Source organism: Triturus cristatus, chromosome 6, assembly GCF_964204655.1.
Source record: "Triturus cristatus chromosome 6, aTriCri1.1, whole genome shotgun sequence".
Classification (NCBI taxonomy): domain Eukaryota; kingdom Metazoa; phylum Chordata; class Amphibia; order Caudata; family Salamandridae; genus Triturus; species Triturus cristatus.
This window is the reverse complement of record NC_140589.1, coordinates 556,700,784-556,728,577: the sequence shown is the minus strand read 5'-3', so window position 1 is coordinate 556,728,577 and position 27,794 is coordinate 556,700,784. Positions and strand designations below refer to the sequence as shown.

At 47.6% G+C, this 27,794-nt stretch overlaps 1 protein-coding gene across 4 annotated transcripts in view; it reads left to right on the top strand.

Annotated features, from left to right (window-relative positions):
- Window positions 1–27,794, top strand: part of PHIP (PHIP subunit of CUL4-Ring ligase complex) — a 1,862,070-nt gene that overhangs the window by 1,360,789 nt on the left and 473,487 nt on the right. For all 4 annotated transcript variants that reach the window (XM_085610989.1, XM_085610988.1, XM_085610991.1 and 1 more), the window contains exon 33: window positions 4,341–4,416. In XM_085610989.1, the coding sequence (XP_085467115.1) occupies window positions 4,341–4,416 (76 nt within the window). The remainder of the gene's footprint in view (window positions 1–4,340; window positions 4,417–27,794) is intronic.

The following is a 27,794-nucleotide window of genomic DNA, read 5'->3' as shown; positions in this document are numbered from 1 at the left end:
TAAGGGTCAATTGCCATTGGACTCCCTGGTTGTTTCTAACGCCCGCAAAAGAGCGAACTCTCAAACTACTGGTGATGCTCCTCCTCCGGACAAAGAGTCCAAGGTGTTCGAAAACTCTGGGAAACGGGTGGCAGCTCAAGCATCAAACATCTGGCGCATTGCCAACACCCAGGCACTTCTAGCCAGGTACAACAGGTCCCACTACGATACCCTGGAACCCCTAATACAACACCTACCAGATGAGTACAAGGAGGGGGCGGAGCTCCTCATTAGAGAGGGGAAACTCGTTACCAATGCGTCCATCAAATGCGCACTAGATGCAGCAGACACAGCAGCCAGGGCCGTCAACACTAGTGTGATGTTACGAAGACATGCATGGTTAAGAATATCTGGCTTTAAACCAGACATTCAAACAAATATCTTGCATCAGCCAGTCAACCCAGACTTCATATTTGGCCCTGAAGTTGACACCACACTCGAAAAGATTAAAAAAGACACTGAGACTGCTAAATCTATGGGGGCTCTACAATCCCAGCAGTTTCGTAGTGGCTCCTTTCGTCGCCCCAGAAATTCCGGAGCAGCTAGAGGTCAGGGCTCCCAGCAGCAGTACAATAAAGGAGGGTCCCAAAGTTCTTATAATAAAAACAATAGGGGTGGATACAGTGGCTCCAGCATCAAGGGCAGAGGCAAAGGAAACAACAATACCATATCCTCTGCCAATAACAAACAGTGACATCTTGTCACTGCCCCCCGTCCACATAACACCGGTCGGGGGGAGATTACAACAGTTCCTGCCAGTCTGGGGTTCCATCACCACAGACAGGTGGGTCTTAGACATTGTCCAGTACGGTTATTGTCTAGAATTAACATCCATTCCACCCAACATACCACCAAGACAACGTCCTATGTCTGCAGAGCACTTGACATTATTGCAGCAGGAAGTACTGAGTATGCTGCAAAAAGGAGCCATAGAGCCCGTGCCTATCCAACAGCACGGTTTAGGGGTGTACTCTCTGTACTTCTTAATCCCCAAAAAAGACGGCTCTCTCAGGCCTATACTGGACCTAAGACCTCTCAACATGTACATTCTGTCGGAACATTTTCATATGATCACCCCCCAGCAGGTTCTGCCGTTACTCAGTCAGGGAGACTTCCTAGCAACACTAGATTTAAAGGATGCGTATTTCCACGTTCCCATACACCCATCCCACAGAAAATATCTCAGGTTCACTATTCAAAATCAACATTATCAGTTCAAGGTACTCCCTTTCGGAGTAACAACAGCTCCAAGGGTATTTACCAAGTGCCTAGCGACAGTGGCTGCTCACGAAGACAACATATTCACGTCTTCCCTTACCTGGACGACTGGCTTGTTCAGGCAAAGTCAGCCCAGCAATGCGCCAGCCACATGTCCCACACCATTCACCTTCTTCACAGTCTGGGATTCTCACTAAATTATCCCAAATCACACCTTCAACCAGCCCACGTACAACAGTACCTAGGCGCGACCATAGACACTCTGGCAGCCACAGCTCAGCCAACCTTAGTGAGAATCAACAGCATACAGTTGCTAATAAAAAAGTTCAGACCTCAACACTCCCTTCCAGCGCGAGTGTTCATGCAGTTGATAGGCATGATGGCCTCCTGCATCTTCATAGTCCCGCACGCGAGACTACATATGCGCCCGCTTCAAGAGTGCTTAGCACGTCAATGGAATCAGGCTCAAGGACAGTTAAAAGACCTAGTGTTGGTGAGCGGTCGGCCATACAACTCTCTGCATTGGTGGAATCCACAAAACCTTTGCAAGGGCCGACCGTTCCAAGAGCCTGTTCCACAAATAATACTGATGGCGGACGCGTCTCTCCAGGGATGGGGAGCTCATGTACTCAATTATAGAGTGCAGGGACTATGGACGACACAGCAGAAAAAGATGCACATCAACATTCTGGAACTGATGGCAATCTTCCTAGCCATGAAGGCGTTCAAAGTACACTTGTGCAACAAAGTCGTGTTGATCCGGACGGACAACATGACTGCCATGTACTACATTCAGAAGCAGGGAGGAACACACTCTCCGCAGTTGTCTCATCTGGCTCAGAGCATGTGGAAGTGGGCCATTCAAAGGAACATGTTCCTCATGGCGGAACACCCCCCGGCCAAGGACAACCAGATGGCAGATCTGCTCAGCAGACACAGCCACCAAATGCACGAGTGGGAGCTACATCCATCAGTACTCCAACCGTTCTTCCGAAAGTGGGGTCATCCAGAAATAGACCTATTCGCCACAAAGGAAAACGCAAAATGCCAAAGCTTTGCCGCCAGGTTCCCACATCCACAGTCGCAGGGCAATGCGATATGGATGAACTGGTCGGGCAGATTTGCGTACGCTTTTCCCCTAGCGCCATTAATTCCGCTAGTGGCACGCAAACTGAGGCAACACTCAATGACGCTCATCCTGGTTGCTCCAACGTGTGCACGCCAACCATGGTACACCACGTTTCTAGAACTTTCCGTGGTGCCAAATCAAACGCTGCGACTAACGCCCAAACTTTTAACGCAGAACCATGGCGCAATTCAGCACCCAGATCCGCAACAAGAGCACTGGCGATCTGGCTCCTGAAGTCTTAGAGTTTGGATACTTAAACCTGCCTCCAGAATGTATGAACATCATCAAAGAGGCCAGGAGACCCACCACCAGAGCTTGCTATGCGGCGAAATGGAAAAGGTTTGTCATCTACTGTCAACACAATGACATCAACCCGCTAGATGCATCTACTCAGAATATCATCTGTTACCTGCTACACTTATACCAATGCAGTCTAGCATACAGTTCCATACGCATACATCTCACCGCAATAGCAGCCTATCTTCAAAACAGGCAACACCTCTCATTATTCAGAGTGCCTGCCATCAAAGCATTCTTGGAGGGACTTAAACGACTAATTCCTCCTTGGCACCCACCGGCGCCAGTGTGGAACCTAAATGTGGTCCTCACCAGATTGATGGGTCCACCTTTTCAACCTCTACGTTCATGTGAGATTCAATTCCTCACCTGGAAAGTAGCCTTCCTGGTGGCAATCACTTCGCTTAGACGAGTTCGTGAACTCCAGGCACTAACCATTCAAGAGCCATTCATACAGGTTCATGCGAACAGAGTTGTACTACGTACCAACCCCACCTTCATGCCTAAAGTAATATCACAGTTCCACATGAATCAAACTATTGAACTGCCTGTTTTCTTTCAAAATCCGGAAACTGTCGCAGAGAGAATGCTCCATACACTAGACGTAAAGAGAGCCCTCATGTACTATATAGACAGGACCAAGGATTTTAGGAAAACAAAACAACTATTCGTTGCCTTTTCTCCACAACATAAGGGCAACGCCATTTACAAAGCAGGGATAGCCAGATGGATTGTTAAATGTATTCAAATTTGTTATGAAAAAGCTAAACGCACGTTAACTATTCCTCCGAGAGCCCACTCAACACGAAAGTTAGGGGCATCCATGGCTTTCCTGGGAAACATTCCGTTAGTAGCAATATGTAGAGCAGCCACATGGTCCACTATACATACATTTACCAAACACTACTGTGTAGATGTACACTCAAAACAGCAGGCAGCTGTAGGACAGGCTGTTCTCAAGACTCTTTTTCAGACTGCTGCAGCTGGCACGGGCAGCCGCCGCTAATCGAGGGACTGCTATATATTCTATGCACAGATATGAATTCAGCAGCCCACATGCCTCGAACCGAATATGCTACTTACCAGTATGCATCTGTTCTTGGCATGTAGGGCTGCTGACATTCATATCGCCCACCCTCCTCCCCGGCGCCTGTAGCAGCTGCAGCACTCAGAATTACTGTATAGCATGGTCATCACTTACTGTATCTACTCCGTCACTGCCACAATGGCGAAAAACAATCTGAGGATGGAGAGGATGCCCATGCCCACTGTAGTCCAGGGGAGGAGCCACCTATCTCGTGATACTTCGAAGACTCTTCCAGGACAACAATGTGCAATCATCCGGACCCAACACTAGGCGGCGATCTATGCACAGATATGAATGTCAGCCGCCCTACATGCCAAGAACAGATGCATACTGGTAAGTAGCATATTCGATTTATATCAGCGTCCATAAATTAGCATGATTTCCAAATATTGTACACAAAGACTCAGACTAGAAGTTTGGATAACAGTAGCAGATAGATAATTTTCTTGAATAAGTATATTTATTGAATCTTGAAATGTATGATAAGGATTCTTCTACACATTACCTAATTAATAGCAATTGAGCAACAGAAGAGGCAAAGTAAGTGGCAAGGTTTTCTTTGTATTTCAGGGACCAAACATGCTATGATGTAATTCCATTGTACAACAGCATGAAGAAGAAAGTGTTGTCAGACTCTGAAGAAGAGGTAATCTAACAAAAATTGGTATTATCTACTGTGTTTTGACATTAAAACATGACAAAAATGTTCTAAATCTCAAAATACATCTTTAATGAATGCTCTCTTGCTTGATGGTTTATGTTCTGTGTAATGTGCTTTTTTTTTGTGGCTGAGATGCACAATAATCTAAAAGATTCTGCGTATTTCTGCTTGTCTTAAAATATTCCCATAAAAAAGAGCAGATCTGAAAGATTATTCATTATCCTCCATTGTACTCCTGAGCATCTTTGGTCAGGGAGCTGCATAGGTGCCTTAAAGGTGTTTGCTCGTACCTGTGGATTCATCTTTCTTTGAACTGCCACTACTTAAGTCATACCATAACCCCTGTATACGATCATCAATCAATCAATCAGGGAGATTGTTAGCGTGCCCCTTACCCGTGAGGGTCTTAAGGTTCTGGGGGGTCGAGGGGGGTCCGCAATTGTGTTCAGCCGCAGAGCCAGGTATTGAGCGCCTTTCTGAAGGTGTTCAGGAATGTGGCGCGTCTGATGTAGATCGGGAGCTCGTTCCAGGTCTCGGCTGCGATGCAGGAGAAGACTCTTCCCCCTGCTTTGGCTGTGTGGGTGCATGGGGTCTCAGCGAGGGAGAGGTTGGCGGATCGGAGGCTTTTTTTGGGTACGTGGAAGGTGATTCTATCATTGAGGTATTGGGGCACAGTGTTGTGGATGCATTTGTAGGCATGGGTGAGCACCTTGAAGGTGACTCTTCTCGATGGGGAGCCAGTGGCGATCCCAAAGGGGTTGGCTAATGTAATAGTGTCGGGGGATGCTGAGGACGAGTCTCGCGACAGTGTTCTGTATTGCTTGGAGCTTGAGGAGTAGAGACTTGTCCATGCCGGCGAAGAGGGCATTTCTGTAGTCTAGTCTGCCCGTTATGAGTGCGTGGGTGACTGTCTTACTTGTATGGGGGGGTCCATTTGAACATCTTATGGGGGTGTTGTAGCAGCTGGAGGCGACGGCGTTGACCTGTCAGTTCATGGAGAGGGAGGAGTCGAGTACGATGCCGAGTTTCTGGCGTGGTCTGTGGGGGTCAGGGGACTGCCAAAGGCGGTGGGCTACCAGGTGTCGTTCCATGCTGATGGGGTGGTTCCGAGAAGGAGGACTTATGTTTTCTCTGAGTTGAGCTTCAGGCAGCTGTTGCTCATCCACGATGCGACGTTCTGCATTCCTTCCTGGAAGTTGAGTCTGGTGGTGGTGGGGTCTTTGGTGAGGGAGGCTGGATGTCGTCGGCGTAGGATACTATGCTGAGGCCGTGCTGTCTGACGATGGCGGCGAGGGGGGCCATGTATACGTTGAAGAGGCTTGGTTATACGTTGAAGAGGGTTGGGCTGAGAGATGTTCCTTAGGGCACTCCGCAGATGATTTTCGGTGGTTTCAGAGAGAAAAGGTGGCAGTTTGATCCTTTGGTTCTGCTAGTGAGGAACAAGCGGATCCAGTCGAGGGGGGTTCCTTGTATGCTGGCATCTCAAAGAGACACGTTAGTGATAGATTCCTTACCTTAGAATATTCCCAGGCGTCAGACTGGATCCAGGAAGTTTTGCTAGCAGTATCCCTGCGCGTCAGTAGGTGGTGGTCGTGCGGCTCCGCGTCCGTCGCTGGCGTCGTAAGCGCCGAGAGGGCATCACGGAGACTACTTAGGCGCCACCCATGCGCGCTGATGTCAGTTCTTTCTTTTCAGCGCCAGAAAGCGCAGATCCGGTTAGAGCACGTACCTTAGTCACTTTTTGACTAACCTTTTTGAGACTTAGTCTCCTGTACAATTTTGGTTTCCTTGGTGCATGTAGGGATACCTGGATTTAAGTCTTGTGAGGCCTGCCGGCGCAATATGTCAGTGGCGGACCCCCACGATGTCTGCCTCTACTGCTTGGAGACCGACCATGACTCCCGGTCCTGTCGGGCCATGGCCCCGAAGGCCTTGAGAGAGCGGCGCCGGAATTCTTCACCCTCAGATTCGGGTAAGAGATGACACAAAAAGAAGTCAAAGAAGCGTGTTCGCTCTCTGCCGTCCCCCCGTCGGTCCCAGGATGTGGACGAGGGGGACAGGGGTTCTGCCCCTGCGGCTCCTTCGGAGAGTCCCGCGGCCTACCCACCTTACCCGGGTCCGTCGGTGACTCCCGCACAGGTGCAAGAGTTTCTTGCTACCATGGACCGCCTCTTTAGACCTCGGGCTCCCCTCGGTGCGCCTTCGGGCCCTGCGGTCCCGTGTCCGGATCCTGTTGCGCCCCGGCTGATCCAGCTTCGGCGCCACAGGATCCTGCGCCGTTGACTCCGGCCCCAGCACCACCCTCAGCTCCGCCGCCGCAGTGGTTGCCATTTGTCCCGCCGTTGTCCAGGTTCCAGGACCATTTGTTCATACCTAGGATCCGCATTGGGACGCGGCACCGGCTCGGCCCCGGCCGGCATCGTTCCCGGGGCCGTTTGTTCCTTCTCTGGCTCTGCTGCCGCGGTCTGTTTCCCATGCGGCGGAGGTGGAGGACTGGGAGGGGTCCGAGGACCCTCTTGCCCGTCAGTGTGACTCCGAGCAGGACTGGGTGGACGACTTGGAGGATGCCGGCGACCTCGACGTCTCCTCCGACCCGGAGTTTGCCTCTCCCCCGCCTACCATGGAAGAGGGCGCCTCTTACACAATGGTGCTCCGTCGGGCTGCTGAGGTCCTCAACCTTGATCTCCCTACGGTGGCCCTCAAAACTAATCTCCTCACTGAAGTGCTCCAGACGGCGTCCACTTCGTTGGAGCCCCTGATACCATTTAATGACGCCCTCACTGTCGTCTTGTTGGGCACTTGGTGGTGGCCGGCCTCAGCGGCCCCTGTGGATAAGAATGTTGCCAGGCGTCACCGCCCAGCGTATGCTGACCCCGCTTTTCTGACCACTCATCCTACGCCTGAGAGCCTGGCCATCCAAGCCTCGCAGTCGCAGAGTGCCTTTCCCATGGCTCAGACGGACAAGGACTCTAAGAAGCTGGAGCAGTTTGGTAAGCGGTTGTTCTCTTCAGCCAGCTTGGGGCTGCGGTCGGTGAACACTGCATGCCTATTGGGCCGCTATTCCCACGCGGTGTGGGATACAGTTGCACAGGTGTCCTGAGGAGACCCAAGCTGTGCTGTCCCAAGCTGTTGCTGAGGGTAAGGATGCGACTAAGTTCGCCATTCAGTGTGGGTTGGACACCGCAGACTCGCTGGGTAGATTGATCTCTGCGACTGTGGCGCTTCGTCATCATGCCTGGCTGAGATCTACCGTGTTCTCGCCAGATGTTGAAAGCTCGTTCATGGATATCCCCTTTGATGGCACTTGCCTGTTTGGCAATATGGCCGACAGTGCACTGGAGCGTTTTAAGGACTCGCAGGCCACGGCCAAGTCCTTAGGTCATTCCACGGAAAGGCCAGCCACTCCTGGTTTTCGTTCCTTTCGTGGCCACGGCCGAGGCTCCCAGGCATGTTCCTTCAGCAAGCCTGTGCAGAACCAGACTCAGCACGGACGCGGCTTCCGCAGGGGTGGCTCTGGGAGTCAGAGTGGGGGTCAGTCCACCTCCGCCCCTGCTGCTTCTACCTCCAAACCTTCCTAATCCGTACTTTGTTGCGCACCCCACGCCAGTGGGTAGCAGGATCCGCCATCACCTCCCTCACTGGCACATTGTTACATCGGATAAGTGGGTGCTGCAGATCATCCGCAAGGGTTACTCCCTTCCCTTTCAGTCCACCCCTCCAGCCATGCCACCTCAGTACCACCGCATGTCGGGGGAACACTTGGCAACTCTCCAACAGGAAGTTACGGCCCTCTTGGCCAAGGGGGCCATTGAGTGTGTTCCTGGGCCGGAAGTCGGGAGTGGTTGTTATTCCCACTACTTTCTGGTCCCCAAGAAGGACAAAGGGGGTCTGCGTCCCATCTTGGACCTCCGGAACGTCAACCGCTTCCTCCGGAAGGAGAAGTTCAAAATGCTGACTCTGGTCTTGGCTGCCCTCGACCGTGGAGACTGGATGGTAGCATTGGACTTGCAGGACGCCTATTTTCACATCCCCGTCCTGCCGGTCCACCGGCGTTACCTGCGGTTCGCGGTAGGCCAAGATCATTTTCAGTTTGCTGTGCTCCCTTTCGGCCTTACCAGCACCCAAGACCAGCACCCCTTGGGTGTTCACAAAGGTGATGGCAGTGGTCGCAGCTCACCTGCTCAGGTCAGGGGTGTCAGTCTTCACTTACCTCGACAACTGGTTGCCGAAAGCGGGCTGGCTCCAGGAAGTTGTCAACCACCTTCAGACTAGGGCCGACCTCCTGTATTTGCTGGGGTTCTCTATCAACGTGCCGAAGTCGCACCTGAGTCCCTCTCGGAAGCTCCCCTTCATCGGAGCGGTTCGGGATTCAACGCGGTTTCGGGTTTATCCTCCGGAGCAGCGAGTCCTGGATATTCAGGCTATGATTTTGATCTTTCAGCCTTTATACCGGGTTTGTCAGGACGACCCTCCGGCTCCTGGGACTAATGGCCTCCTGCATCCTACTGGTGCCACATGCCAGGTGGCATATGCAGGGGGACCTGAAGTTCCAGTGGACGCAGCATCAGGGCAACCTGTCCGATCATGTCCAGATCTCGGAGGGCACTGCACGACAATTGCAGTGGTGGCTCACGAATCGCGATTGGGTCAATGGCAAAGCCCTCTCCCTTCCCCAACTGGAGCACACAGTGGTGACGGATGCGTCCCTCCTGGGATGGGAAGGCCACTTGGGCGAGGCGGAGATGAGAGGACTCTGGTCTCCGGCGGAGTCCCGGCTCCATATCAACCTTTTGGAGCTTTAGGCGATCCGACTTGCACAGAAGGCATTCCTTCCCTCTGTCCGGGAAAGTGTGGTGCAGGTGTTCACAAACAACACCACCGCCATGTGGTATTGCAACAATCAGGGCGGAGTGGGGTCCTGGACCCTATGTCGGAATGCTCTGCGCCTCTGGACATGGCTGGAACATCAAGGCATCACCTTGGTGGTTAAACACCTGGAAGGTTCTTTGAACGCTATGGCGGACAAACTCAGCCGCCGGTGCTTGATGGATCACGAATGGCGTCTGAACTCGGACATGGTGCTAGGTCTCTTTCAGCAGTGGGGAGAGCCTTGGTTAGATCTATTCGCCACCGAAGAGAACGCCCAATGTCATCAGTTTTGCGCGTTGGAATTTCCAAGGCGGCACTCGGTCGGCGACGCTTTTCGTCGCGAGTGGAGTTGCGGTCTGTTGTACGCCTTTCTGCCTATACCACTTCTGCCCAGAGTGCTGAAGAAGATTTGGCACGACCGGGCCCAAGTCATCCTTGTGGCTCCGGATTGGGCACGAAGATACTGGTATCCCAAGCTACTCAGCATGGCAATCGATCCCCCGATTTGTCTGCCTCTTCGGGAGGATCTTCTGTCGCAGCAGCAGGGGACGGTCCTCCATTCGAACCTGTCCAGCCTCCACCTCCATGCGTGGAGATTGAGCGGCGGCAGTTGACAGCCTTCGCTCTTCTCCCGAGGTCTGTGATGTCATTCTGGCAGCCAGACCACCCTCCAGTAAAACGGTATACGCCTGCAGGTGGAACAAATTTGTGGCATGGTGCACAGCTAAGGCTGTGGATCCCCTCTCTGCCCCTCTTTCTGAAGTCCTTCTGTTCCTTCTTTCTTTGGCCCAGCAGGGCACTGCTCTGGGCCCTATCAAAGATTATCTTTCGGCCATCTCCGCCTTTATACGGCTTCCAGATCAGCCTTCTCTTTTTAGGTCTCCGGTTGTTAATCGTTTACTAAAAGGCATTACGCACACGTTTCCTCCCGTGCCATTCATAATGCCTCAATGGGACTTAAACCTTGTCTTGACATATCTGATGTGCACTCCCTTCGAGCCCCTTCATAACTGTCCTTTGCGTCTTCTCGCTCTCAAGACGGCCTTCCTGGTAGCTATCACCTCTGCCAGAAGAGTGAGTGAGCTCCAGGATCTTTCTTCCAAACCACTTTTCCTTTCTGTTCATCCGGACAAGGTGGTTTTACGAACCCGTCCTTCTTTCTTGCCAAAGGTAGTCACGCCCTTCCACATCGGGTGGACCATCACTTTGCCCACCTTCTTTCTGCCTCTGCATTCTTCGAAAGAGGAAGAGAGGCTGGACCCAAAACGTGCGCTGTCGTTCTACCTGCAGCGCAGACGCCAGTTCCGGGTGGATGACCAGCTCTTTGTTGGCTACATGGGTGCCAAAAGAGGTCGGGCTGTGCACAAGCGGACCATCTCTCGGTGGGTCATTCTCTGCATTAAGACCTGTTACTCGTTGGCTAAGAAGGAGCCTCCTGTGGGGCTGCGCGCCCATTCTACCAGGGCGACGGCAGCCACTACTTCCTTGGGACGCGATGTCCCCTTGCAGGACATTACCAAGCATTACTGCCTGGACATTCAGGTCCCGAGAGACGGCTTCTTTGGCCGTTCTGTTCTCCGTGACTTTCTGGTGTAATCTATTTTCAGACCCACCACCGGGGTTGGTATTGCTGGGGTATCTATTCTAAGGTAAGTAATCGATCACTAATGTGTCTCTTTCAGATGCACAAGTTACTACTTGTGTAACGATATATCTGTAAGAGACATTAGTTAGTAATAGATTCCTTACTGCCCCACTCATCCTCCCCCTTCTGCAAACTGATTTCTAGGGTTAAGGTCATCCCCTTCAGGGCCCTAGTTTCTTGGCACCAGTGGTCAGTTTCTTGCATGGCTGTGCGTGCCTGGCGCGGAAAGTTGTGTAAAGAACTGACGTCAGCGCGCATGTGTGGTGCCTAAGTAGTCTCCGTGACGTCATCTCGGCGCATAAGACGCCAGTGATGGACACGGAGCAGAACAATGCCACCTACTGACGCGCAGGGGTACTGCTAGCAAATCTTTCCGGATCCAGTCTGACGCCTGGGGATATTCTAAGGTAAGGAATCTATCACTAACTAATGTCTCTTACAGATATATCGTTACACAAGTAGTAACTTGTGCGTTGTGTAGTGTGCGATGAGAGACGGTGTTGAACGCTGCTGACAGGTCGAGTATTATCAGGGCTGCGGTGTGGCCTTGGTCGAGGTGGGTGCGGATGTAGTCTGTGGCAGTGAGTTGGGCGGCCTCGGTGTTGCGGTTGCTGTGGAATCTGGATTGAGGAGGGTCGAGGATGGCGTTGTCTTCGATGAAGCTTGTTAGTTCTGCATGGACAGTCTTCTCAGCAAGTTTTGCCGCGAAGGGGAGGAGCGAGATGGGTCAGTAGTTCTTGAGGTCCGTGGGATTTGCTGTGGGCTTCTTGAGCAGGGGTCTGACTTATGTGCATTTCCAATAGTCGGGGAAAGTGCCGGTCTCGAAGGTGGATTTGATGGTGCGTCGTAGTTCTGGCGCGATGGCTGTGGTGGCTCTGTGGTAGGTGTGTGGTGGGCAGGGGTCTGTGGCGGGACGTGCAGCTGGGAGGCTGTAGCGGGGACTGTCAGGGGGAGGGGCCGCAGGGGCAGCAGCGGTGGGAAGGAGATGCACGGCACAACATAGACAGGGAACAACAATCGGTAGAAGAGTAAACAGTCCTAGCACAATAGGTTGTTTTCTGACCTCTTTGAATGCTCTTTTTGTTATTTGGTTTTGGATCACAGTACTGAGGCCTTCCTAGTTGCTATAGGAAGACAAAAGGTGTAATTGTTTTATTAGTTGCTTTACATTGTGATTTGGGTGCTAAAATAATAAGGGCCAACCCCGTATTCCTGTTAACCTGGGTATACAGTAATCCAAGACAACAGTGATTCCCTCAGGTGAAACTTTAAAGCCAGTCCTTCCAAAGCTATGTTAGGAAGCGTAGGCTTTAAAGCTTCCCCCGAGGGGGTCATTGTTGTCTTGTATTACACTTTGGTGTGGCAAGGGTTTCAGATCTTGTTCTGCCTTTTTGGGAATTGATAAGAAACCCATGGGAAGTAATTCTCCCCCTGCACACAAGTCCTGCTAGAAGACTTTGTTTCCATTTGTAATAGCTCATTATTAATATTTTAACATAGATTCAGCAGTTATCATTAGCACTGTTGCATATCATTTGTGATAATATAATAACATATCTTGTACAGTGTATTTCTAGAAATCTTCCGTCATGTGAGCTGGGTGTTAATGAAGTAGTGCTTAGAAACCTATAAATTTATGAGAACCTCATATCAAACTTGGACTTGTCTTTTGCCCTGTTTTGTTTATCTTACAGCATTTCCCTTTCCTGCCTCATATTCTTCCATTTGTAGTGCTCCTAAGTACCTAAAGCCTGCAATTCAACAAGTTAGTATATTATATTGCGACATTGGTTTAAATTTGTTACAGCTCTGTAGAAGTCTGTTGGGGATCTTTGGAAAGTCCTTAATATCAGCGCCAAACGTGTTTCATTTCTAGATGTAGAGGGGCATATCATTTGACTTCGCTTGTTACACTAGTAGAATTGTGTCCCATTCGGTAGAGGGCGTTCCAGCCACCCCTGTCCTCCACCCCCATTCTGTCCCTGTATGGGAATCATAACACTGATGTTCAAGGCATATGAGCTGTAGATCGTATACTTGTGCATACATCTCCATCTGATGTCGGGCACGGATGTTTGCACTTTGTTTTTGTCTTGAAAGAAGTCTTTGTAGTCATGAGGTAGGTGACTCCTCCTTAGGACGATAATGCGCATGGGCATCGACTCCATCTCCAGATTGTTTTTTTCCGCCATCTGGTTTGTATGTGATTTGATGCGCTCCGGGTCGCTATCGGTTTCCAATCTCCCTTCGACACGCTATCCCTCTCCACTCAACGGGATCGCGTTTCCTTTTCAGCGCGCATCTTTAAAAACTGTACCTGAGTTTTTGGATCCAAAACAAATAACTCTTTCTAATGATCCAGAAACTGGCAAAGTTGTTGCCAAGCATCCAAAAAAGAGGAAACTGGACACTTCAGAGGAATCTGACAAAACCCTTGAAAAGAAAGGAGATGAGTACTAACACCTCCCCACCTCCTGCTCCTCCTTCAGCTGATCCAAATCTTCTCATTTCTCGACCACACCCCCCACAACATATTGTTTCACCTCAAACATCAGATACTGAGGATAATCATACCGATGTGGGTGGGACTATAGATTCACATGCGGATGATGATGCACATACCATCCCACACGATGTAGACCCTTGGGATGACTACAACACAGATCCCGACCCACATAATGACCCAGACCTCTATCTATGTAGGCCATCACCACCTGATGATAATATTGGGTTTTTGCAACTTGATCAATAGGGCTGCCCAATACCACGGGGTACAGTTACTTTCTGAACCCTTAGAGGATGATATTTTACTTGTAACATTTGCACCCTCGCAAAAGTCCACTCACACCATGCCAATGTTAAAAGGCATGCTCAAACATGCCCCCGAAGTTTTTAAGGACCCTGTCAGAGCCAGGATTCTAAACACCAGGATAGATAAAAAGTATAAGGCAGCTCCCAATTACCCAATTTATACTAAAGGTTTGGTCCCTCTGGATTCTCGCGGTGTCTAATGCACGCAAGAGGGCAAACTCGCAGAGTACAGATGACACCCCCCCTCCTGATAAGGAGTCCAAACTATTAGACGCATCTGGTAACGTATTATGTCACAGGCTGCAAATCATTGGCGGAATGCTAGTGCCCAAGCTTTATTGGCCAGGTACGACAGGGCTCACTATGACGAGCTTGAAAAGCTCATGGAACACCTTCCTGACCAGTACAAACAAAAGGCCAACAACCTTATACAAGAGGGGAAATTGATCACAAACACCTCAATTAAATGTGCGCTAAACGCGGCTGATACCGCATCTCGCGCCATTAACCCCAGCGTTTTGTTGCGCAGGCACACTTGGCTTGTAGTCTCCGGATTCAAACAAGAGGTACAATCTGCTATTCTAAATCAGCCCTTTGATCAAGAGCATCTTTTCAGGCCCTCAGTTGACACATCTTTAGAAAAGATGAAAAAAGATACGGAAACTGCTAAGTCCATGGGGGCCTTACAATTCCCTTCCCCTAGAGGCTCTTTTCGCCGCTCCTTCTACAGAGCTGGCTCCAAAACCATTGGCTCAGAACATCCCTTTTTGTCCTGTAAGAGCCCCACTCAAACGTCCTCCAAAGGATACTTCCGCGGAGGCTACAGATGCAACAATGATACGGGAAGAGGTTGCGGCATCAATAACCGCACCTCCCCTCCACAAAACAGTGACTTGCCTGCACTTCCCCCCCTGATCATTCCACTCCTGTTGGGAGACGTCTGGGTAAGTGGGTAAGACAAATTATCCAGTATGTTTACTGCCTGGAACTCACCTTCCCCCAACTGATGAATACAGGCCCCAGCTAGGCCTGCAAAATACAAGGGTTCGCTCTCCTGTAACGAAAGCTAGAAGGAAGTTGGCACGGAAACTGCAAATACAAAGACAGAGTTTATTAACCCTTAAGGGTGGTCCTACAACCTACACAACACTCTTCAGTATTGTATAGAGTAGCACAAAGAACTTGCGTACACGGTCCCCTTTTATACACAACAGAGGGGTTCATAAGTGGGTGGATACAACATAGAGCAAAATTCATTACCATTTGTGGACATTTTCGATACAGGATCAATATATGGGCGGAGTTGACAATTTCCTGAGCCCGCGAAAACATGGTCAAACAAGGACTAACTGATAACAGATGTGGTCAAGTCTGGACATGCGCCAGACGGACAAAGGAGCTATTTATAGACTGTTACTAGGCAGATTACAAGAGCAACTGGCGAAAAGGTAGGACTCTTCTCGTGCAAAGCACGTGGAGACATGACAATACAAAATGGAGTCCGGACATTAGTCAACATAAGGCAAGAAACACATTTTGACTGTAGAGAATTCATGTCTTCAGTGAATGCTTAATCATATCGCTGTTTTAGTTTTCAACAGACGACCCTTTCAGCATTTACTGAAGACATTCGGCTTATTAGGATAATCATCATATATGTCAATTTTCATCATCTCTTCCACCTCCTTGTTTAAGTGTTTCTGATAGGTGACATTGGCAATAGCTTTCTTATCAGAAATACAAAATGACACACATAAAGAACAGAGTAAAGGACCACACTGAACACAGATGCAGCAGGAAAACAGAACTGCTACAATAATACAGAGACCAGTTAAAACTTTCCATCCCCATGTAGTGATCAATGCCCAAAACCATCCAGAAAAGGTCCAAGTACCATTTTCTGTATGAATCTCAGCTGCGATTTTATGTAATTTATTAATAGCGTTATAGACTGATGGCGTGTGGTCAGGAATAAATACACAACTACTTCCAATAATTCTACATGCTCCACCTCTGTCTGCTAACATAACATCTAATACCATACGATTCTGTAACGCAACAATTCTAGTGATTTGTAATTCTTCCGTAAGATTCCCAAGAGCAGCAGCAGCTTGATTTGTTACAGCCTCTACAACTCTCGTTAATCGTCGAACTTTCCTACTATTTAGAGCAGCTCCAACAAAGAAAAGCAATCCTAAGTTAAAATCAACATACTGCTGTAAGCTAGTGTCAGTTTGGTCAACATCATCAATAGATAAAGTACGTTTATACCTATTTACAGTTACATTGTTCAGTAACTTCAAGTCTTTATGATAGGATGCAGGCGCTAAGAATACAGGGGGTAATAAGAACGCTACATAACATACTCCGGACCAGCCGGCTGGTAAGCGATAATAACCCTTATTCCCACATACGAAGTACGTATTATGGGAAGCTAAGAAAGTACTATTATTTAATCCATCTATATTCAAAACAATAATACAGTCACTAACACCAACAGGAATATGACCCACACTCTGGACACACAGGTCCGCTTGAGCTTGTGCCACTTGAATTACAAATTTTTAATTCCCAGCAGTGTCTCTGGTGTTCGTGAAGATGTAGGGGATTGATTCATTATCTGGTCGATGTTCTTCCCACTCCCATATTGTCCCATTCGCTTGTGGATAGCCTTCTTTATCTTGATGACCTTCCTTATTAAGTCTAAAAAGTAGTCGTCCCACTGTAGGTTTCCGTGTGGCAAAAAGCAAAGTGTACCATGCTCTACAAGAGCCATTATGAGAGAAAGGAAGAGGTATAAACGGCGTTCCTCCTTTCTTCTGATGAGCTGGCATCATACCACATATCCAACAGTTCGTAGCATTTGTAGCAACATGGGTATGATGCAACATCTGGATAAAAGTATTATTCAAATAAGACTGACGATGCTTCAATTCTTGATACGGAAGGGTGTAAAAGTAGTGCTCCTCAGGCACTGGAGTAGTCAAAACAAGCAACTCACGGGCAGGAGTCAAATCCTCAACAAACCACGTGGTTATACCAACAATAGCTACAATGATCATAAAACTTGTCACACAAAGAATCTTCTTCTTCTCCATTTTGTAGTAAAAGTCAATATCTTCCTGAAACTAAAAGGTTGTCATAACTCTTCCCCTTAGGCAGCCGTTGATTTCTTCACCAGCGTGCCAAGACGGGTGTCACTACACTAATGCAGGGCTGATTCCCCCCCCCCCCCCCCCCCCTTGCCTCATTGGCTCTCCGTTTCACTAACCTAAGGGCTGTTCTGACAACGTCCTGATACAGAAAGAAATCACTTCCTCGGTCTGAGATGATATCTTCTTCCTCCAGAAATCGCTTGGTCCGGAAAGAGCTCCTCAGTATCGTTCGAGTCCACAGCACGGCCTTTTCCTGCAGTCAGGATTTCTCGATGGTCGGTCAATACAGCAGGCTCCACTAATCCAGGCGGCACTTTACGACAGTGCAAGGAGTGGATCCAGTTCTTCCGATTGGAGACTCGCACAGCTGTCCTCGTTTCGAGCAAGACTTGCTCAGGACCAACCCATCTCGGCTCCAAACTGTTCGTCCTTTCAAACACCTTGATCATAACATGGTCTCCAGGCCGGAGGTTATGTCCTTCATCTGTGGACCGATCAGGGAGCGCTTCTCGAACCTGTTGATGAATAGAAACCAAATTATCCGTTAACTGTGCGAGATAATCATTCATCATTACACAAGGTACATCATACACTGACTTCGGTTTCGGTGGACCCCAAATATTGTTGTTGTTGTAGTACTTTATTCGACATATAAAAAATATCATAAAAGTGCAGTACAATATGTGATGAAACAATTTAAAACATACTACAATGAGTGGCTTCAATCCATGCATAGTTAAAAGAGTAAAAAAACTGCATATATAAACACATATCAATTTCACATATCCCCTAAGTTGATAATATAAACAGTAATAGCCAACAGGGTCAGGGGAGTGTGTGGTTTGCTTGTAGATGGTGCGCCTTAAGTAACCTGCGTCTTAATCTCCAGGCCCAACCCAGGTATTTGGCAGTCCCACAGATTACACTAGGGACAGATGTGTCGTAGGTCAGAATACGCGGTGCCCCCCTAGCGGACCTTGTACCCAGATTTTTACAGACAGGTTTAAGCCACCTTAGTCTTGGTTGCCTGTACGCCTGGCAGGCAAACATGAAGTGGCCAATAGACTCTGTGGGCGAGGCACACCCTGGGCAGCCTTTTGAGTGCGTGATAGCCTTGCTCCAGCGGGTTTGAAAATCATAAAGTGGGAGCGTGCCATATCTCAATTTGAGATATAGAGATCTATCTTCAGGCGATTCAATGAGGTCCATAAAGGACTCCAGGCTAGGAGCCGGTTTCGTATCCAAGAAGTTTACAGTGAGCACACCCTCCTGATTTCTTAAGGTATCGGCCGTAACCCAATCCCAGTAGATTTTTTTTATCATAGGTTTGGGAGGGGGAACCTGGCTCGCCCAAGCTTCTTCCAGACCAATCTTCTGCAGATGTTTTTTCAAGTTTGATACCCATGGGCGTCCAAACATGATCTCATATGGCGTGAGAACGGTCTGAGAATGCGGTATCGATCTAATTGACAATAATGCCAGCGGTAAAGCGTCTGGCCAAGTCAAAGAAGTCGAAGCTTGGATCTTAGCGATATTAAGCTTCAAAGTACCGTTATATTTCTCGACCAATCCCGCAGACTGAGGGTGAAACTGCATGAAATTTCTGGGTAATTCCCAGTCCTTTCAGGACATACTTGATAACGTCTGCTATAAAATGAGGTCCGTTATCACTCCACAACAATCTACAAACACCATATCGAGGGAAGAACTCCTTCAATAGCATCTTGGCTGTAGTTATTGCAGTATTGTCTTTCGTAGGGTATGCCTCAACCCACTTACTGAAGACACAAACCACTACTAGAACATACTTCAGATTGTTACAGCGCTCAAGCTGAATGTAATCCATCTGCAAAACCTCAAAGGGTGCAGTAGGTGTTGCAAATCCTCCTGCTGGAGTTCGTGTACCCTTTCCTGGGTTATACCTCAGGCAAATCATACAAGTCTGCACTACCCTCTTTGCCGTACCAGCGATCTCCGGATGCTCCCAAACTCGTGTGAGTAATTTTACAATTGCGGAAGCTCCGACATGCGCTAGTCCATGTGCCATCTGAACCATAGGTTGTACGAAAGCTGTGGGTAACTTCCATTTATCCATCTGCTTATTTCTCCAACACCCTTCATCATCTAATTCTCCATCATTGGACCATTTCTCCCGTTCCTTATCGGAAGCGGTCCTCTGTATCTCCAGCACTTCTCTCCTAGCATCGTGCCATCTTTCTGCCTGTGACTTCACAACATACATTGCAGTAGAGTCAGGCTGCATCGCAGTCTCTCGTGCCACCCAGTCTGCCAAGGCATTCCCTTCTCCAATTTTATCAACCACCTTTTTATGGGCACTACATTTAACTATAGCAATCTTCTTTGGATATGTTAATGCAGTCAAAAGGTTGTGAACTAACTCTCCATACATTATCTGTGCTCCATGTGACGTTAGAAGCCCTCTCTCCTTCCAGAGTAGGCCAAAGTCGAGCGCTACTCCGAAGGCATAGCGGCTATCTGTATAAACATTCACACACAATCCTGCACTGAGCTCACATGCTCGTGTTAATGCTATCAGTTCCGCTGCTTGAGCTGATTTCTGCGGTATGCGTGCTGTCTCCACTATTGTTTGTAATGTGGTAATTGCATACGCTGCTGAAGTCGTACCATCTGGTAGCTTCAGGCATGATCCGTCCACCCATAGTTCTCCATCAACATCTGTAAAGGGCGTATCCTCAAGATCAATACGACCCTTTGTCTGTTCCTCAGTCACAAGAATACAGTCATGTGCTTTTCGTGCTTCAGACTGAGTTTCCGGGAACGGCAACAATGTGGCTGGATTTAACGTTGCACACCTCTTTAACGTAATATGAGGAGCCAAAAGCGTCAATTCATATCCCGTTAAACGAGCACTGGTCAAATGCTGCGTCTTTGTCTGATTAAGCAGGGCATCAACAGCATGGGGAACTAATACCAACAGCTTATGAGATAACACAATTCCCCCGCTTTGGCGTATTGACACAGCTGTCGCCGCAACCGAGCGAAAACAACCAGGCAATGCTCGGGCAACAGGATCAAGTACGGCCGAAAAATATGCACAAGGGCGCTGCTTGTCGCCGTGCATCTGCACTAAAACTGATAATGCACATCCATCTTTCTCATGTACATACAATGTAAAAGGCTTCGTATAATCAGGGGTACCTAACACTGGTGCTGAGCAAAGGGCTTGTCGCAATTTCTGAAAGGCAATTCCACAACTATTTGACCAGGGAAGAGGAATTGGGGTATCTTTTGTCAAAAGTGCTAACAATGGCTTAGCTATGTGTGAAAACCCCAATATCCATTGCCTACAAAAAGAAGCAAGACCCAAAAATGCACGCACGTCCTTCTGTGTGGAAGGTACTGGCGTGTCCAAAATTGCTTGAATACGATCTGGTGTGAGTGCACGCCCCTCCTTAGACAAAAGGTGACCCAAGTAAGTCACCTTTGGTCTACAAAATTGCAATTTCTTCTTCGACACTTTGTGATTGTGAGATGCCAAAAAGGAAAGCAAGGATAACGTGCACTTCTCACACAGCTCAGGAGTGTCGGCCGCCAACAAGATGTCGTCGACATATTGTATAAGGGCTACACCATCAGGCAGAACAAAGGAATCCAATTGTCTTTTCAATGCTTGACTGTAAATACTAGGACTCTCTGTATAACCCCGAGGGACTCTACAAAATCTGTAGGACCGATTATTCAAAGTGAAACCGAAAAGGTACCGGCTATCAGGATGAATAGGAATCGAAAAGAAAGCATTTTTCAAATCGATAACCGAAAATGTGGTCGCCGTTGGCGGGACCAGAGTAAGCAGCGTCGTGATATCAGAAACCACTGGATACTGAGGTATCACTATCTTATTCACCTCCCTTAAGTCAATAATAAAACGATAAACCCTAGTATCGGTATCTTTCTTCAAAATGGGTAAAATAGGACTGTTGCAGACGTTGTAGGGAACTTCCTCCACTACTCCCACCTTTATCAAATCCTGTACAATCTGTATGAGTGCCTCCTCCCCCTCCTGGGAAATACGATATTGAGGGAGGCGTGGTAGCACAGCACCCTCCTGGACACTAATGTGGACAGGCGGAATCACCATCTGTCCCACATCAGTATCCGAAGTGGCCCACAAAGTACGAGGGAGAGAAGCGAATACAGTATCCTCTGCAACCACACACATCCGTTCTGCCATGGGGTGATTGTCATTTAATATCACATGTACTCCAGTAGGGGAGCAGCGGATCGTAGCTCTGAAGTGCTTAAGCATATCAAGACCCATAATGTTGTCAGGCGTGTTCGGAGCAAGCAAAAACGGACAGGGTGCAGAAAGTTGGTCAACATGAAATGCAAGGGGTCGGGATAGAGGGCTTCGAGAGAGTGTACCATCAAACCCTACCGATGTAACCATTAAGCCAGATGGGGGAGCCCTCGGAACCAATTGTTTGGACAGCGCACTGCAAGTAGCTCCTGTATCAACTAGGAACCGATCAGTAGAACCCAGAACATTTGCTGTAACATAAGGACCCTTCTGATCAACTGGCACTTCAACTGATTCCAACCCCCACCCAACGCAATCCTATGCATGCTGCGAATCATGGTACCCAGGGCGGTCATTCCCAGACATTTGATACTGATTTTGCCGATCAAACACATTAGGTCTATCTCGTTGCTGCACGGTAGGCTCAAAGCGAGCACGATCATTGAAATTCTCTCTAAAATTCGAAAAGCCCCCTCTACCTCTCGGCGGTCCCCGACCACGTCCATGACGGGGTGCATATAATACCGGACAATACCTGACCCAATGACCCAACTGTTTGCAATACGCACATTGATTTATATTAACATCCGACCGACCCGAAGGGGGACCATAAAATCCTCCTCTACCTCTCTCAACACCCCGACGAGGCGGACCATACACTTGTGCTAACATCACCTTAGTTTTCAAATCTTTCGATTTCTTCTCCTCATGCCCCTTCACTTCTTGTTCCTGACGCTCATAATACTGAGCCATAGTCAGGAGGGATGCCGGAGACGAGGTGGACCAAGAACTTTCACTCGCTTTTAAACGAGCTGCTATTCCCGGTAATAAATTCGCCACATATTTATCAACAAAAAGATGTCGACCCGTATCATCCGTAAGTGACTGACCACTGAAATCATGAAATGTTTCCTCAAAACGCGTAAAGAAGTCTGAAACTGATTCATCAACCTTCTGTTTACACGAGGCTAACATATTCCAGTCAATCTTTTTAGGGGGAATAATCGTTTTCAACTTAGTCAAGATAGCAGCAGGAAGATCTAAAATAAGCTGGGGCGGTTTTTGCGCGGGCTTTCTCTCCCTATCCTCATCCTCAATCTCAGACCATTTGGCCTTAAAAACGGCTTGATCATCCACCTTCCGCACAGATCGCCACATATCCGGTGGTAAAATAAGCCCAAAGAACAAATATATATCTGCTAAAGTCATAGTACAAGAATTCAAGGCCCCTTCGACCTCCTCATAAAAGGCCGCTGGATTCTTGCGGGGGTCAGGCAATGCATTCTTCAATGCCATAACATCAGTCCTATGCCAGGGAGTATAAACCCAATTATACACAAAATATCCCCTAGCATCGGGGGAAGACATGTCTGAACTAGTACCCGCTCCTTTAGGAGGAACATACAAAGGTGCCGCCTCTCGCATCGGTTTAGCATGCACTAGTTCACTCTTATCTGAATGGGAGGTAGATGACTGTTTCCCCCCGACATGGGGATTCGATTGCTCCTCCTCCCCTGTCTTTTGGCGCGCTCTCTCTTTAAGTTCAAACATCGCGTCCCGCAATGTAAACAGCCGTCGAACCGCATCGGGTACCTTGGAGGGAGAAAAAACACCGTTACGTAATGCTTTTGAATCTAATACTATATCATCAGGCTCAAAAACATCAGAATATTTCCGAAAGGCAGTAACCACTTCATCAGAAAAAGTTTCAACAAAATATAACTTTTCCCTATTCTGCCAACTGTCCAAAGATGCCAATAATTCAGTAAGAGATAGCTTGCCCGTAAGCGCACGAAAAGAAATTTTCCGAAGCTCACCCATACGATCAGTTGATAACATAGACCGCGTGTCTTCCTTATCCGAAACCGATCCAGAATCCTGTGACCCCGGGGCAGACGCGCCAACATAAGGGGGCGGAGAGCGATCTAATAAATGAAAATCATCTTCAAGATTAGTAAGGACAGGATAAAGTGGCTGGCGGACAGCATATTGACCCAATACTTGCAACCTACGCTCTTTCTCTTGTCTCTCCGCCAGTTCTCTTTCCTCCCGACGCTTTGCTTCCTGCGCTCTCACATGATCATTTTTCCGTTGCTCTTTATCAATCAGCGCTTTCTCACGTTTCTCCCTCTCACGCACTTCCTTCACCCATAACCGTACACATTCAAACATGTCTTGCCGAGCACGCCGTTTACACATACACTGTTCCACATACTCAATCTTACGCATATCAAACGATCCATACAAAGGCCATCGTAACTCAGGATCCTTTTTGGTGTATTACCTCCACACTGTGCTGTACATTATAGAGGAAAGACCATGCTTCACATACATATCCCTATTAGGAGTCCCCTCTGGGGGGGCTGGAGCGGATTCCTCAAGATTTAACCGGTTTCCAAAGCAGCAGCACCACTTACGAAGTGCGCTAAAAGCAGGCATGCTCAAAAATAATGCAAAATATGCAGTATTATAAAAAATGGCACTTAAACGTTGCGCCGTTCAAATTTAAACAACTCCGGAGAAATATCTCCACATTACCTGCCTATATGTGTTGCAACGCATATATTCCCACAGTAATCAATACAAAATATGACCGGTCATCACAAATTAAACTCAAATAGCCAACCCAGGCTTCAAAACTCGGAGCAAGTACCGTACAACGGTTCTTACCAATCAAGAGCGTCCAGATTCCAACTGCCAAGTTCCAAAATTCGCCCAAAAGGCTATCACGCGGCAAACTGACAGAAGAGGTCTGAGTCGAGGACCGGCGCCACCCAGATGGTCAGCTTGGAAGGGAAGGAAGAAACCTTGGGATGCCAGGACTAAAAGACGCCGCTGGCAGTGATCACATACCCGGCCAAATTCCTCACCTTCGTCACGACCAGTCCTTCGAGCATCCGAGTCGCCGATGAGCCCCACGTGACGGGCGCCAATTGATGAATACAGCCCCCAGCTAGGCCTGCAAAATACAAGGGTTCGCTCTCCTGTAACGAAAGCTAGAAGGAAGTTGGCACGGAAACTGCAAATACAAAGACAGAGTTTATTAACCCTTAAGGGTGGTCCTACAACCTACACAACACTCTTCAGTATTGTATAGAGTAGCACAAAGAACTTGCGTACACGGTCCCCTTTTATACACAACAGAGGGGTTCATAAGTGGGTGGATACAACATAGAGCAAAATTCATTACCATTTATGGACATTTTCGATACAGGATCAATATATGGGCGGAGTTGACAATTTCCTGAGCCCGCGAAAACATGGTCAAACAAGGACTAACTGATAACAGATGTGGTCAAGTTTGGACATGCGCCAGACGGACAAAGGAGCTATTTATAGACTGTTACTAGGCAGATTACAAGAGCAACTAGCGAAAAGGTAGGACTCTTCTCGTTCAAAGCACGTGGAGACATGACAATACAAAATGGAGTCCGGACATTAGTCAACATAAGGCAAGAAACACATTTTGACTGTAGAGATTTCATGTCTTCAGTGAATGCTTAATCATATCGCTGTTTTAGTTTTCAACACAACATTCCTCCGAAACAACGTCCAATGTCCTCTGAACATCTAACTCTTCTCAATCAAGAGGTTCTCTCTCTATTACAAAAACATGCAATAGAAGCAGTCCCCTTGCCTCACCAATGCACAGGGCTTTACTCCGTCTTCCTAATTTTAAAAAAGGACAGATCTCTCAGGCTCATATTGGACGTCAGACCGTTAAACCTCTACATTCAGTCTGATCACTTCCACATGGTCACTCTCGAACAGGTTCTCCCACTACTTCAACAGGGCGACTTTCTCTCCACTCTAGATTTAAAGGACGCCTATATTCATATTCACCCTGCTCACAGGAAATATCTCAAGTTTGTGGTAGATGGTCAACACTACTAATTCAAGGTCCTCCCATTCGGGGAGACTACAGCACCCAGAGTCTTCACCAAGTGCCTCGCAGTAGTGGCAGCCCACTTAAGAAGACAGCATATTCATGTCTTACCTTATCTGGACGACTGGCTCATAAAAGCCAAGTCACACAGTGGCTGTGTGCAACACACAAAACAATCAAACTGCTTCGTGACTTTGGATTCATGGTAAACCTCACCAAATCCCATCTCCAACCGTCCAACATACAACAGTATCTAGGGGCTACAATACACACTTCAAAAGCTCTAGCAGACCCCAACCCAGTCAGGATAACCATCATACAAGCTCCAATAACACAATTTCAGCCTCCACACTAACTACCAGCACAAGTGTTCATGCAGCTAATCGGGATGATGGCATCTAGCATTCTCATCGTCCCGTATGCATGACTCCTAATGCGTCCCTTACAGGAGTGTTTGGCATGTCAGTGGAACCAGGCTCAAGGTCAGTGAACAGATCTGGTGTTGGTAGACGACCGCACAACAAAAACAATTCCACATAAATTACCTGGAATTGTTGGCGATCTTCCTAGCGTTTAAATCTTTTTAACTCCACCTCATAAACAAAGCTGTCATGGTCTGTACAGACAACATGACAGCAATGTATTACATACAAAAACAAGGGGGAACACACTCTCTGCAGCTTTCACACCTAGTTCAAAGCATATGGAGATGGGCCATTCTTCAAAATATGTATCTCCTTGCAGAACACCTCCCAGGAGTACACAATCAAATTGCGAATCTACCCAGTCGCCAAACAGCAGATCCACGAATGGGAACTTCATCCTCAAGTTCTGCTTCCATTCTTTCAAATGTGGGGCCACCCAGAAATAGACCTGTTCGCCACACACTAAAACACAAAATGCCCAAGCTTCGCATCCAGGTATCCACACCTATTGTCCAAAGGCAATGCGCTATGGATGAACTGGTCAGGTAAATTTGCTTATGCTTTTCCGCATCTCCCACTCATTCCGCTAGTGGTTCGGAAACTCAAACAGCATTCACTCACAATGATCCTGGTTGCTCTAACATGGGCCCAACAGCCATGGTTCACAACCCTCTTGGAACTATCAGTAGTTCCTCATCAAAAGTTACGCCTCTCACCCAAGCTTCTCACTCAGAACCATAGAGAGATAATGAATCCAGATCCCAGTCAACTCAACCTTGCGATGGCACCTGAAGTCTTAGAGTTTGGCTGCATGAACATCATTAAAGAGGCAAGACGTCCTACCACTAAAGCTTGCTATGCCGCAAAGTTGAAAAGATTTGTAATTTACTGTACAAATAACAAAATCAAACCACTGGATGCTTCTATTCAAGACATCATCTGCTACTTTTTGCATCTAAAACAATGCAACCTAGCATATACATCCATTAGACTACATCTCGCAGCCAAACTCCAAAACAGACAACACTTGTCTTTGTTAAGGGTACCAGCTATCGAGGCATTTATGGAAGGACTTCAAAGAATAATTCCACCTAGAGTTCCACCCTCTCCAGCATGGAACCTAAGTGTGGTACTTACCAGGCTCATGGGTCCCCCATTTGAACCTATGCATAAATGCGAATTACAATTTCTCACCTGGAAAGTAGCTTTCCTTGTTGCTATCCCCTCTCTCAGAAGAGTCAGTTAACTCCATACAAGAACCATTTCTACAAATCCATCATAACAAAGTGGTTCTTAAGACTAACCCAAAATTTCTACCTAAAGTCGTTTCTGCTTTCCACCTTAACCAGTAGAACTCCCAGTGTTTTTCCCTCCACCAGACTCCGTAGCAGAACGGGCTCTTCACACGCTAGACATAAAAAGAGCAATACTTTACTACATTGAAAGAACAAAATCCTTTAGAAAGACTAAAGAAACAACTTTTTGTGGCTTTCTCCCCACCTCATAAAGACAATCCTATCTCAAAAACAGGGATTGCAAGGTGGATTGTTAAATGCATCCAAATATGCTATGCTAAAGCCAAATGCACCTTAACCATTTCCCCTAGGGCTCACTCCACACGTAAACTAGGGACATCTATTTATTTCTTAGGGAGCATTCCCCTAGATGACATCTGCAAAGCAGCAACCTGGTCTACACCACACACGTTCACAAAACACTATTGTGTAGACGTGCAAGCAACACAACAAGCTAGTGTGGGCCAGGCTGTATTACGAACACTTTTTCAAACCACTGCTAAGGAGGTAACTGCTGTATAATTGGAGCAAAGGTTCTCCCTATGTTACTTAAGGCCCTAGAGGAGGGAGAAGACAAAAAAATATAGTAACGAACCTCTAAACCGGCCTATGTATTTAAATAAATGATCTATTTAGATTCTACATTGCCAAGATAACCTACCAAGTTTCATTTTATGTCATACTGTTATTTTCTGTAAACAAGTTATGAGTCCTTTATAATTTTTAAACCAAAGATTTATTATTTCTTTTATCTATTAGGTTTTAAATCACATATGATTAGAACAAACAAGACATTTTTTTCTTTTTTTTTGGATCCACTTATAATTTTAGTACAGACATGTTACATAATACATGTAATAAAGTGACACCCTAGACATCTAGAACATAAAATCCACTTACTAATCATTCATACTCTCATTCATACAGAGATAAATAAGCACTATAGGAAAATTTGGGGAGGGAAAGCAAAAGACCCTTGAGTTGGTCAGATCTTTTTC